Genomic DNA, 15,015 nt, shown 5'->3' on the forward strand with positions numbered 1-15,015 from the left:
AAAGAAATTGTGATAAAAAGATAAAGATTCACTTTAGATTCTAAAATGTGCATGAATAAAATTGGTTGTCTCAATAGACACAAGGTAGCAGACCCATGCAAATTTTAGAATTTTAAGTCAATATTTATCTTTTTCCATAGTTTCCTGTTCATATTAAAACAATGATCAGGGACACAACCATGGCACAGGCTATTGGCACAGGCTATTGGCACATCCATGGCACAGGCTATTGGCAGAACCATGGCACGGGCTATTGGCACAGGCTATTGGCATATCCATGGCACAGGCTATTGGCACAGGCTATTGGCAGAACCATGGCACAGGCTATTGGCACAGGCTATTGGCATATCCATGGCACAGGCTATTGGCACAACCATGGCACAGACTATTGGCACATCCATGGCACAGGCTATTGGCACATCCATGGCACAGCAATTGGCACATCCATGGCACAGGCTATTGGCACATCCATGGCACAGCAATTGGCACATACATGGCACAGGTTATTGGCACATCCATGGCACAGGCAATTGGCACATCCATGGCACAGACTATTGGCACATCCATAGCACAGGCTATTGGCACATCCATGGCACAGGCTATTGGCACATCCATAGCACAGGCTATTGGCATATCCATGGCACAGGCTATTGGCACATCCATGGCACAGGCTATTGGCACAACCATGGCACAGGCTATAGGCACATCCATGGCACAGGTTATTGCCACCTTCATGACACAGGCTATTGGCACATCCATAGCACAGGCTATTGGCACATCCATGGCACAGGCTATTGGCACATTCATGGCACAGGCTATTGGCACATCCTTGGCACAGGCTATTGGCACATCCATGGCACAGGCTATTGGTACATCCATGGCACAGGTTACTGGCACGTCCATAGCACAGGCTATTGGTACATCCATAGCACAGGCTATTGGCACATCCATGGCACAGGCTATTGGTACATCCATGGCACAGGCTATTTGCACATCCATGGCACAGGCTATTGGTACATCCATGGCACAGGCTATTGGCACATCCAAGGCACAGGCTATTGGCACATCCATAGCACAGGCTATTGGCACATCAATAGCACAGGCTATTGGCACATCCATAGCACAGGCTATTGGCATATCCATGGCACAGGCTATTGGCACAACCATGGCACAGGCTATTGACACCACTGGTTCATATTGATGGGGGAAGTTATAGCTGCAGTAATGAAGGGTGGTCATTAAAATATGAATGGATGGACACCTGTATAACATGTTAATGGCTCAAACCCACCAAAACTGGAGCTAGGTATAAAGAGCAGCTTTCTGTTGAGGCTCCCGATTTGATATTTATATACTCTCCTAGTCCATATGCATAAGGGTTGCCTTCATCTGGAAACTCCTTTAAATGATGCTTAGAGATACTTTAAGGAATTCCTATACCTTACATAAATAAGAAACCCCCTACATAGATTTTGATACATTGTTGCCTACATTTTCGTCTTTCACTAAACACCCATAATGAAGTGGCTAAACAATTTGCAAACCCATTAGGCTCGTTTTGCCCTCCTGTCACTCCTGAATCTTCTCTTGGGACATCAATGTCATTATAAAATGAGCCATTAAACCAAGAGACAATCCTCCCCATACGTCGCCTCACACTGACTGACGAAAAGCCTTTCCATAACCATAAAAAAGATGGATTCCATCTCTAATTTAAATGAAAGATCGCCTCTTTAATCAAGTCAAGGATAGAAAGAAAACCCTTGAATAATTTATGACTTTACAAATGAGGCGGGTGATAGGATTTATAAGGTGGATAACCTATGTTGTAGATCATGTGACAGACTCGTTAAAACCGAGCAGGCGTGCTTCATTAATCCTCGGGCCTGTCTTAAAAGCTACATCGAGCCGTTACGTTCTTGTCTCGAATACTGAATTACATCTTCATCTCTTCCAATCCCTCCCGCACGTCGAGCGGAGTCGCCATGTTAAATCAAGCGTGTCTGAAGGTTATTGAGCCCCCCGATTCCAACGTTAGCACAATTCTGCTCATTGGTGGGGATGCCCATACAAGATGAATAAGACTTGTCCATCGTACCTTGGTATTGTTCCCGACCCACCAAAAATAAGTGAGAGTCCCCGGGTGAGACGGCCAAACCACAGCACTGATGTTAACTTCTTTGTTTCGGATGGCAACGAAGGGCACTCTCAGGTGGACGTGCTCGATGGGACCTGAGAATGGACACAGAAAGGACCATTAGAGCCAATTATAGTCTTGAATGATTGCAGCCATTTCAAACAACTCGATCTTATTTGATAGATAATGTGATAAATGGGTAGTCTGAAAATCTAATTATATAAACATTTTGCTATTTTACACAGGAAAAATACCTACAAAGTGATAAGCAATGAGTGTCTGCTGTCTATCTAACCTGCTGTCTACTGCTAATTGTCAAGTGTCATCCTTCTGTAACAGTAAAGACTCCAAGATGGATTGCAGGAAGTGGAGGCGTGTCTGTGTCTATCTACAGGAAGTGGAGGTGTGTCTGTGTCTATCTACAGGAAGTGGAGGCGTGTCTGTGTCTCTCTACAGGACGTGGAGGCAGGTTGTATCTCTCTACAGGAAGTGCAGGTGTGTAAGTGTCTCTCTACAGGAAGTGGAGGCATGTCTGTGTCTATCTACAGGAAGTGGAGGCGTGTCTGTGTCTCTCTACAGGAAGTGGAGGCGTGTCTGTGTCTCACCACAGGAAGTGGGGGTGTGTCTGTGTCTCACTACAGGAAGTGGCGGCGTGTCTGTGTCTATCTACAGGAAGTGGAGGCATGTCTGTGTCTCTCTACAGGAAGTGGAGGCAGGTTGTATCTCTCTACAGGAAGTGCAGGTGTGTATTTGTCTCTCTAAAGGAAGTGGAGGCATGTCTGTGTCTCACTACAGGAAGTGGGGGGTGTCTGTGTCTCACTACAGGAAGTGGTGGCGTGTCTGTGTCTCTATAGGAAGTGGTGTCATGTCTGTGACTCTCTACAGGAAGTAGAGGCAGATTGTATCTCTACAGGAAGTGGAAGTATGGCTGTGTCTCTCAACAGGAAGTGGAGGGGTGTCTGTGTCTCAACACAGGAAGTGGAGGCATGTCTGTATCTCTCTACAGGAAGTGGAGGCATGTCTGTAATTGTATCTCTACAGGAAGTGGTGGCATGTCTGTGACTCACTAAAGGAAGTGAGGGCGTGTTTGTCTCTCTACAGGAAATGGGGGCATGTCTGTGTCTCTCTACAGGAAGTGGTGGCATGTCTGTATCTACAGGAAGTCGAGTCTTGTGTATATCTCTCTACAGGAAGTGCAGGAGTGTGTTTCTCAGTCTCCTCTCTTTTAAACTGTATACATGCAGACTAGAGACACAGCCTTTCAGTGCAGGGCAAACACACCATTGGACAATAGCAAAGAACAGAGCATGCTGGAAAGTAAGTGAAATAAAGTTCTGGCACCTATAGGGCTGGCACAATGCCAATGAAGTGGAACCAACCACTGAAGTAATGAGGATGTAAAGTTACTGAGCATGAAAATTGTGACCATACCTAGATACATTAGGGTATGGTGATGGGTGATTAGGGCACCTAGATCAAGCTTTGATAGAGTCAAACAATACTACATAGAGTTAATATCTAGATCAGTTTCATGTTCACATTCAGCCTTTGTTGGGTGCTTCTTAACCCTTACATCAGTTGCGTAGTTGATGAAGGCCCAGAATTATATTGGGGATCCGATTACAAGATGCTCACTTCTTATCCAGAACAGAGAGGGGATACAAAGGATGACTCTTGCTCTGGAGTATCTGACCTGTAATGTATCACACAGACAACCTTGTGATGTACATGTACATTGATGTGTAATGCTTAATTTCCCCTGTGGGGGTGCTGCAGGGAAACTAAACACTTATTGCCACAGATTACAGCTGATTGCTGGTAATCTCAGGAGGGAACACTTTGTGATCAGCCTAAGTCATTGTCAATACATCTATCAATTAGCAAGAATGTCCAAAGCGGTGAACCCTTTTACAGTGAAGATCATTATTGTAGTCAATATCACAGTGGTGATTATACAAAAATGAGACTTGATGATATTTTTTTTCACTGATTTTGGCCTAGATTACATCCTGTGTTGTACCCTTTAAATTTTTCACTCTTTGTCTAAAAAGTTAATTTTTGTTTCTCATTAAAGTCCACTCTGCACCCCATCTTGACTAAAAAAACAGAAATGTAGAAATTTTTGCAAATTTATTAAAAAAGAAAAACTGAAATATCACATGGTCATAAGTATTCAGACCCTTTGCTCACACACTCATATATAAGTCACATGCTGTCCATTTCCTTGTGTTCCTCCTTGATATGGTTCTACTCCTTCATTGGAGCCCAGCTGTTGTTTAGTTAAACTGATAGGACTTGATTTGAAAAGGCACACACCTGTCTATATAAGACCTCACAGCTCACAGTGCATGTCAGACCAAATGAGAATCATCAGCTCAAAGGAACTGCCCAAGGAGCTCAGAGACAGAATTGTGGCAAGGCACAGATCTGGCCAAGGTTATAAAAAAATTCTCAAGGTTACTAAGAGCACAGTGGCCTCCATAATCCTTAAATGGATGAAGTTTGGGACCACCAGAAGTCTTCCTAGACCTGGCCATCCAGCCAAACTGAGCAATCGTGGGAGAAGAGCCTTGGTGAGAGAGGTAAACAAGAACCCCAAGATCACTGTGGCTGAGCTCCACAGATGCAGTAGGGAGATGGGAGAAAGTTCCACAAAGTCAACTCTCACTGCAGCCCTCCACCAGTCGGGCCTTTTTGGCAGAGTGGCCCGACGGAAGCCTCTCCTCAGTGCAAGAAATATGAAAGCCTGCATAGAGTTTGCTCAAAAACACATGAAGTACTCCCAGACTATGAAAAATAAGATTCTCTGGTCTAATAAGATGAAGATAGAACATTTTAGTGATAATTCTAAGCGGTATGTGTGGAGAAAATCAGGCACTGCTCATCACCTGCCTGCCCAATACATTCCCAACAGTGAAACATGGTGGTGGCAGCATCATGCTATGGGGGTGTTTTTCAGCTGCAGGGATAGGACAACTGGTTTCAATTTAAGGAAACATGAATGCGGCCAAGTACAGAGATATCCTGGATGAAAACCTCTTCCAGAGTGCTCTGGACCGCAGACTTGGCCGAAAGTTCACCTTCCAACAAGACAATGACCCTAAGCACACAGCTAAAATAACAAAGGAGTGGCTTCAGAACAACTCTGTGACCATTCTTGACTGGCCCAGCCAGAGCCCTGACCTAAACCCAATTGAGCATCTCTGGAGAGACCTGAAAATGGCTGTCCACCAACGTTCACCATCCAACCTGACGGAACTGGAGAGGATCTGCAAGGAGCAATGGCAGAGGATCCCCAAATCCAGGTGTGAAAAACTTGTTGCATCATTCCCAAGAAGACTCATGGCTGTACTAGCTCAAAAGGATGCTTCTACTCAATACTGAGCAAAGGGTCAGAATACTTATGACCATTAGTGATGGGCAAGCACTAAAATGCTTGGGTGCTCGATGCCCAGGTCGAATACATTGGAATACTCGGGTCCTCGGTCCGAGTAACGAGCCCAATGTAAGTCTATGGGAAACTCGACCATTTTTCAGGCGGCTCCCCCCGGTGGTCTGCAGAGGGCCTAAAAATTGCCCAAATCGATGGGAACAGTGCTCAAATGACATGGGGACAGCATGGGGAAGATTTCTGACTCCCAGGTCACTTCTATCAACAACGTTGTCAGAGGTATTACGCCACTTTTACAGACTCACAATAAAACATACAAAAACAAAACCAAAGTGGATTTTCCTGGGAAATATGTTAAGGAAAATCCTTTCCAGGGTAATGACTTGTATATAAAGCAAAATAAATAACCAAAAACAAAAATACTCCTCCACACCTTGGGCTATGTTCACGTAGCGTTTTTGATGCGCTTTTTCACTTTTGCAGTGCTTTCAACCGTGACAAATGCATTCACCAGGAAATGTAATTTTAACATTTTACAACTTTATCTGGCCATGTGGTGTGTGAGATATCATCAGACACATCGTGTTTCATTTATGAAGGAGGGACTCTGAAAGTCACAAACCCTATTTTTATAGGGCCATCAGGCGGCCTTTACTATTCTTAAAGGACCACCAGTCGGCCCTCACAATTCTTAGAGAGCCATCAGCCGGCTATGTTTTATTGTTCCCATTACTAAAGAGTGGGTCTCCTATACTGTTATTGCATATGCAGTGTGTGGCAGGGCTGCCCAAAATTTGGACGCACCCCAATACCACTTTGAAAATTTGGATGCACCCCAATACCCCTTTGAAGAGACTTAGAGGCGGGCCTCCTGAAAACAATGTTCTCATTTTTAGGAAGTGGGTCTCCCATTGTGTTTGCCTATGCAGTGAATGCAAGGGTTGCCAAAAATTTGGAGGCACTCCAATGCCCCTTGGAAGAGACGTAGAGGAGGGCCTCCTGCCAAAATTTGGAGACACTCCAATACCCCTTGCAAGAGACGTGGAGGTCAGAGGGCCTCCTGAAAACAATGTTCCCATTCTTAGGAAGTGGGTCTCCTATTTTGTTTGCCTATGCAGTGAATGCAAGGGTTGCCAAAAATTTGGAGGCACTCCAATGCCCCTTGGAAGAGACGTGGAGGTTAGAGGGCCTCCTGAAAACAATGTTCCCATTATTAGGAAGTGGGTCTCCCATTATGTTTGCCTATGCAGTGAATGCAAGGTCTGCCAAAAATTGGGAGGCACTCCAATGCCCCTTGGAAGAGACGTGGAGAAGGGCCTCATAAAAAAATGTTCCCATTAGAAAGGAGCAGGCCTCCTATACTTGTAATGTCCATGCACTAAGTGTATGGGCTGACAAACATTTACCCCTGGGGGGTATACATGAACATACTGTATAAAAAAAATTTTTACGGGCATCATAAACACCATTTAAAAATATTATGTTGGTTTTAAATCACGGACCACGGTCACCCTGGTGATATGGTGGTGGAGGATGAGGAGAAGGAGGAGAACAAGTGCAAATAGCCAAAATCAGGAAGCATAAACCCATGTGTGGGTGTGAATAGGTGCATGGGAATACACCTCCCAGGAAAAGACACTGGATTTTAGTTTGTTACGCTGCTATTATTCGGTGGTGTTGAGAAGTCTGGCCCAATCCAGCCCTTGTTCATTTTTATAAGAGTCAGCCTGTCAGCATTTTCAGTTGACAGGCGGATGCGCTTATCAGTTATAATTCCACCAGCGGCACTAAAAACCCGCTGTGATAAAACGCTGGCGGCAGGGCAGGCCAGGACCTCCAAGGCATAGAGAGCCAGTTCATTCCACGTATCCAGCTTGGATACCCAATAATTATAAGGCACAGAGGAATCACGGAGGACGTTGGTACGGTCGGCAAGGTACTCCTTCAGAATCTTCCCAAACTTTGCACTCCTTGTGATGGTACCCCGCGCCTCAGGACTTGTGCGATGGGAGGGGCTGAAAAAATTCTCTCAGAACTTTGACAGTGTTCCCCTGCCTCTGCTGGATTGAAGTTGTGTCTCTCTCGCCTGTACTCCTTGGTTGTCCAATGAAGTGTGCCCTCTGCCGCCAACGTTATCAGATGGGAATTTTTTTAATAGTTCCGCAACAAGGGCCTTCTGATACAGCCCCATTTTTGTAGACCTGTCCGCCTCAGGAATAAGAGATATAAAGTTCCCCTTGTAGCGTTGGTCTAGAAGTGTCACCAACCAGTAATGACTGTCACCCAAAATTTTGAGAACGCAAGGGTCATGGGAAGGGCAGCGTAACATAAACTCAGCCATGCGTGCCAGACTACTAACAGGCAAGACTTCCGTGTCCTCACCAAGTGGACGACTGACCATGCTCTCCTCCTCCTCCTCTCTGTCCTCTGGCCATCCACGCTGAACAGACGGTATGACCGCTGTGCAGGTAGTACCATCTATAGCGCATGAAACTAGCTCCTGCTTTTCCTCCTCTTCCTCATTGTTCCCCAATCCACATTGGGATGAGATGAGGCTGGGCTGTGTGTAATCACCCTGTATGGTTCCTTGCTCCATCTCATCGTGCTCCACCTGCAATGCATCCTCTTTGATTGTGAGCAGAGAGCGTTTCAGAAGACAGAGAAGAGGGATGGTGACGCTAATTATGGCGTGGTGGAGTCCTCAAAGTTTTGGAGGATGGTACATATGTCTGACATCCATGTCCACTCCTGAGGTCTTATGTGTGGAGTCTGAACTGAATACCGACCTTGTTGATGCTGGTACTCAACAATTGCCCTCTTCTGCTCAAAAATCCTTCCCAACATCTGCAGTGTAGAGTTCCAATGCGTTAGGACATCACACACCAGTCTGTGAGCCGGAAGCAGCAAACGCTGCGGAAGCACGGCAAGGACGGCGAAAACTGTAGGTGACTTTCTAAAATGAACACACAGGCGGCAAACTTTAACAAGCAGATCCGGCAGCTCCGGGTAGGATTTGAGAAACCGCTGAACCAAGAGGTTAAGCACATGGGCCAGGCATGGTACGTGTGTGAGCTCGCCTCGCCTCAAAGCCGCCACCAGGTTCCGGCCATTGTCATACACGACCATGCCTGGCTGTAGGTTCAACGGTGTGAGTCACAGATCTGCGTGCTTTTTCAGAGCTGTCCACAGCTCTTCAGCATTGTGTGGTTTGTCACCTAAGCATATTAGCTTCAGCACAGCCTGTTGCCGCTTGGCTGAGGCAGTGCTCCAGTGCTTCCAGCTTATGACTGATGTGGTCATTTCAGAGATGGAGGCTGAAGAGGAGGAGGAGGCTGAGGAGGATGAGGTGCAGGAGCTGTAGACCGTGGGGGCAGTGCTGATTGACCTAGGGCCCGCAATCCTTGGCGTCGGGAGGACGTGTTCCGTCTCAAGGTCCGATTGGGTCCCGGCTTCCACTGTGTTAACCTAGTGTACCGTCAGCGAGATGTACCATCGCTGCCCACAAGCACTTGTCCACTTGTCCGAGGTTAGGTGGATTTTCCCGGTAACTGCGTTGTTGAGGGCACGGCTAATGTTTTGGGACACATGCTTGTGTAATGCGGGGACGGCACACCGGGAGAAATATTGGCGGCTGGGGACCAAGTACCGAGGGATGGCCGCCGCCATCTGGTTGCGGAAAGCTTCCGTCTCCACGAGCCTAAAAGGCAACATTTCGAGCCAAGCAGTCATGAAATGTGAGAACTTAGTAGTGTGGCCTGTGGGGCGTTGGCTGCGTATTGCGCTTGTGTTCCATGACTGGGGTATGGACAACTGAACGCTGCGCTGGGACAAGGACATGGACGTGCTTCCTGATGCTGCTACTTGAGAGTATGCAATGACAGGTGCAGGGCAGGAGGCATCTTCGCATGCACCATAGACAGGGGATTGGCTTGCATGCACAATGGCGGAAGAAGCAATGGTGCCACCCGCAGACACTGTTCCTGGACCCTGGGGTTCGGCCCACAAAGTCGGGTACTTTGCTGCCATGTGCCTGATCATGCTGGTGGTGGTCAGGCTGGTCGTTTTGCTACCCCTGCTGATGCTGGCCTGGCAGGTGGTTCAAATGGCCTTTTTGGGGTTATTGGCAGAGTCTTTAAAAAACAACCAGACTCGGGAAGACCTAACAGTTGTACTGGCAACTTCCTTCGTGTTGGCGTTATGGGGAACAGTTGCCTGCCTTCTGTCTGCGACCATCACACTGTTTCTTCCTGCCTGGTGGGGTGCTCTGCCTCCCTCCCCCTGTGTGCTGCTGTCCTCGCTCTGCATGTCCTCTTGCCAGGTTGGGTCAGTTACGATATCATCCACCACCTCGTCTTCCACTTCCACACCCTGGTCCTCCTCCTGACTTTCTGGCAATTGTGTCTCATCATCGTCCACCTCTTGTGACACTTTCTCACTGTCGCCTTCGTGTGACCGTGGTTGATCAATTATTTGGGCATCGCTACACGCGATCTCCTCTTGCCCCGCTTCAAGTGGACCGGGCGAGAGGCCCGAATCTATAAATGGAAAAGTGAACAGCTCTTCAGAGTGCCCAAGTGTGTGATCATTTGTCTCCGGGCACTCGGTATGGTGGGAGGAAGGAGTATCAGGGTGAGGAATATGCAGTCCAGACTCACGGCTACTGAGACTTGACCGTGTGGAAGACAGGGTGGTGGTGGTGGTGGCTAAGTGACTGGAAGCATTATCCGCTCTCCAACCAACAACCTTTTGACACTGATCTGGGTTCAATAGTGGTGTTCTGCGGTCCCCTAGGAAATGGGACAGGAAGGTCGGGCGAGAAGATGTGGGTGTTTGTTGTGGCACAATTTCAGCTTGCCCACGGCCTTGTCCTCGGCCTCTGCATGCACCATTACCATCACGTCCAGTTCCCCGTCCCTTGCCACGTGCCTTGCCCATTTTAAATGGAGGACAGTATCTTCCACGCTCACTACAAATGACTGACTTTGGAGTGAACTTATATGTGATCCGTGTGACGGAGAAAACACAGTTTTAAATACCTGGCCTGTAGGTAAGTAGTTTGAACAGCAAACTGCGGTGAATTGCTTCAATGACACACTGAAAAAATGGAGGCCAGAAATGGCAGTATTTTCTGACAACGTATATGTGATCCGTGTGACGGAGAAAACACAGTTTTGAATAGCTGGATTTCTAGCGCTGTAATATGGAAAGGACCTGGCTGTATTCTGCAGTGCCAACAAGTAAATGGCGCAGAAAAACGGTGTTCTCTGGATTGCTTTATAAGCAAATAATGAGGATTAAGATCTAAAAATAAGTATTCCTGGCCCCTGAGACCTGGGCCTTTGTATAGAAATATCTAACAGCAGCAGAAGGCAGAATTGGAATGGAGCCTCTTGTGCTATATGCACTGCAGTCTGCTATATACCCTGCCTGCCTGCCTATATACACTGCCTGCCTGATATCTCTGCAGATGGATTAGTCCTCAGAAGGACTGTTTGTTTAGATGAATATGTGTCTCTAATATAGTCTGTTCTACCTACACTAGCTAGAAACAAGCAAATCTCTCCCTAGCTCAGCAGCAGCTCTCCCTACACTGTCTGATCCGGAGTGACTGTGATGAGCATGGCGGCGCCAGGTGTGATATACACCTGATGACGCTGTGCGGCCAGCCAATCACTGTAATGCCACAACCAACATGGCTGCAGCATTACAGTGACTGGCTGGCAATCCCTGCATGTTCATTGGTTCTGTAAATAGCGCCAAACATGCAGGGAGGAGACCAGAGCCCCGCCCGAGCAACTCGGAAATACTCAGCGATCTCCGAGCATCTTGAGTACTGAGATGCTCGGGCGAGTACCGAGTACTTGCGAGTATGCTCGCTCATCACTAATGAACATGTGATATTTCAGTTTTTCTTTTTTAATAAATTTGCAAAAATTTCTACATTTCTGTTTTTTTTCAGTCAAGATGGGGTGCACAGTGTACTTTAATGAGAAAAAAATAAATTTTTAGAAATTACCAAATGGCTGCAATGAAACAGAGGGGTCTGAATGTTTTCCGTATCCATGGTGTATATATATATATATATATATATATATATATATATATATATATATATATATATATATATATATATTTATAGATAGATGCCTTAATTCACACAGAGTATACTGGATATTGCCTATTGTAAAGGCTAATCGTCCAAGAATGAGAATCAGCAGAGCTTGTCCTGAACACTGTGTGACATGAGACAGAGACTGAAATCCAGATACAAGAGAAATTCTAAATGCAGCTTTGGGAGTGAATGAGTAAAATATGACAGTATATAATGTGCATCATTTATAACTGTTATAACTGTCGTTTGTAATCTTATGTGAACTGTAACATAATGTTCAAAATGTACATGCAGGAGCCAAGATTTATAGCACCTATGGTGGAGGAGACTGAAGCACTAGAGTAACGATACAATCTAAAAGACAAACGCAGGACCTGAAGCAATGAGGTGTATGAATTACATTCCCACATTTTGCTTTTTCGGGACTTTGTGTAAGCCATAACTCATGACATTTTATATTTTGCAGTGATGCATTTTACTTGCAGTTCCTCACTTTAACCACTTGGTGTGCTGTTGAGTTGAAGCCTATCTACGTGTAAAAAACAGCATAATGCTCTTTAAATCAAACGCATCATGAAATTCTCTCAAGTGCCGCTTGTTGGTTGAAATATTTAGCGCAGTCAATTACTTTTTGACTCTGCAGAACATAAATGTCACATTGTATTACCATATGGGGTGAAAAGGCAGACAGACTGGTGAAACATTTGCATTCTTGTTATCATTCAATATACAGAGCTGCATTCTCCTGAGTGATTCTTACAATACTGACCAATGCATATGGCCAAACAGTGGATGTATATTGTCCAGATACACAATAACCATGTATATGCCCCTATTGTATCTCCGTTTGCCTCCAAGGGTTTTTTTATTAACCCAGACTCTATCCTTTGGACTCCACGTTACAGAACTACGGATGTGTCCAGGATTAACTTTTCCATGTATTTAGTTATTTAGGATTCTAATTTCTCACCATACAAATTCAATACATTATTGCTAAATTCTATCCAAATCCCTTACAAGCTGCAATACACATCACAACCATTGGGTGGCCACATAGAGACGCATAATGCAGAAACATCTCCTGAAAGAGTATCACAAAATCATGTTTTGTTTTGTTTTTTTCTTTCAAAAGCAGGATCATCTCATGTGTCTCATCTTGGGATATATCGGGTCAAATCGAAAGGTAAGGAAGGACACATCTGTATATTCTCCAAAAAGCACTAGTTCTAGCGGAGAATGTGACAGTAATTCAGACATAAGGGTCTCTGTATGTCCTTGTTCACACACATGGCATGGCTGAAGGCATAGACACTCACCCTTAGTCATTTCTCACTCCTTGAACATTCTTAGGGAGCATGCACATGGCCATATGAGGAAACTGTGCAGAATGTCATAGGGAGCACATAGATTTCTATGGAGCCATATTGTACCTTTAGGTGACGTGTAGCATAGCATGCCGATTACAGAGGTATTATTCCCTCGAAGATGCCTCACAAATGGCGCTATATGGTGGCATGAAGTCTGTAACGTGGACCTGATTCAGCCTTATGGGAAGTGTGCACTTGGCAGTAGGGCACTAAGGCTGCAGCCGCTTTTCCTGTCTTCCCATATTAGTAAGAATGACCCTGGGTTATTCTCATTATTAAAATTTGCTTTACAGATGATATTCGTCATACTCAAGGTATCTGACATGAATAATTTACTTTTAATAACATCTTCATCCTTATTATGTCCTGTTTTTGGTTAAGGACTATAAATTTCAATAAATAATCACATTCACCTTAGCAAGGACAGGATGTAATACACATCATGACCACTGGGTGGCCACATATATATATATACTGTAGACACATATAGCATAAACATTTTCCAGCAGAGCATCACAAAATCGTGGAGTTTTGTCTTTCACGGGTGCTCATCTCAGGATAAGTCCAGCAAAACGGAAAAAGTAAATAGGACGAACGTAAACTTCCCACAACAGAGTATCACAAAATTATGTTGTTTTTTTTTTTTTAAAGCTGGTGATCTTGAATCACACAACTCAGGATAAGCCAAGACGAGAGGAAAGGGAAGGGAGGACCCATCTATATAATGGTGGCTGTGTCCACCAGACGTCGGTGGCGGCAGGCGAACCTTGACTCGTACAAATGAGAAGTAACCGGCTGTCAGGCATCTTTGCTAAGAGGCGAAAATTTTTACCTGTAAACTTTGATTTAGCTCATAAAAAGAAACAAGCCGAAGGAAATGAGTTTGATATCTCCGGCTAACAGCTCCTTTTGTTATTTAATGGAGCAAGGTGACGCCAAGAACAGTAAGTGCTTTAATAACAGGTAGTTAGCGGCGGACATGATTGATTTGTGGTGGAATTATTACTGTGATAAAGTTCCAGGGTCCATTTCACCCTTCAGTGGGATAACGTGGAGCCATAAAACACCTTGGGTCCCATCTCTTAGTATATTAACGGCTCCGGAGAACTCCATATGGGCAAATCCCGAGGACGCACAGATTGCTTAATCTGTAAGACACAATGTCAGGATCCCAGAACCCACAAAGCTGGAAGAAACTTTTCAAACTTTTTACCCCTTGGAAAGCATTAACAGATGTTTCTGTTTTGTTTTTTGTTTTTTTCTATTTTGTTTTGTTTTTTGTCTTTTCTTTCTGTTTGGTTATTTATTGTATTTGTTTATTTTTTGTTAGAAATGTGAAAATAAGTTTTGGTTCCTGTAAAAGTCAGTGCTGGATCCATTACACGGCACAAATCACCAGTGATCAATGGATCCCAACGGGGTCTTGTCTATTGCTTTGAGCAAAAAAAAAATAGCTGCACCTCAGACAGGGAAACAGAACCCTATACTGTACATTGATATTCATGAAGTTATTATAAGGGGGGGCATTATGGCTAAAAATTAAAGGGTTTTACAACTTTTTTTTTGCTTATCCACAGGATATCTGATAAATGTGTCACTGCCAAGATTCCCCAATCCCGAAAATGAGAGGCTCAAAGTCGCCAACGGAATAATGAGAATTAAAGACCACCACTTCTATGGACGCTTAATGCAATGGTGGTCACTCACTGAATAAGTAATATATGCTGTACATGGGACAACCTCTTTAAGGGTTGGTGGAGATCTTATCTCTGGTTCTTTTTGGATCCTTTTCTTCCCAGCAGAGATCTCTTTTCCCGAAGCTTCCGTGCAAAGGAGCAGAGAAAATGCCAAAGGGGCATCGATTCCTGTGTTCTTATGAATACTGCATCCTTCAGGGATGCCTGAATCTACTATCGCCCATATAGTGATGCTTACACAGCGCCACCCCCTACTTGCAGTTTATGTGTGGTATTGCAGCTCAATCTCATTCAGTTCAATGGAGCAGAGC

General features: G+C 45.0%; 1 protein-coding gene across 1 annotated transcript in view; it reads right to left on the minus strand.

Moving 5' to 3' along the window:
• SORCS3 (sortilin related VPS10 domain containing receptor 3) overlaps window positions 1–15,015 on the minus strand; it is a 921,810-nt gene that overhangs the window by 70,322 nt on the left and 836,473 nt on the right. Inside the window, exon 20 of the mRNA XM_073684759.1 lies at window positions 2,099–2,232. Within this exon, the coding sequence (XP_073540860.1) occupies window positions 2,099–2,232 (134 nt within the window). The remainder of the gene's footprint in view (window positions 1–2,098; window positions 2,233–15,015) is intronic.

The sequence above is a fragment of the Phyllobates terribilis genome, unplaced genomic scaffold (assembly GCF_046119375.1).
Source record: "Phyllobates terribilis strain yellow unplaced genomic scaffold, ASM4611937v1 Scaffold_5__5_contigs__length_657084704, whole genome shotgun sequence".
Classification (NCBI taxonomy): domain Eukaryota; kingdom Metazoa; phylum Chordata; class Amphibia; order Anura; family Dendrobatidae; genus Phyllobates; species Phyllobates terribilis.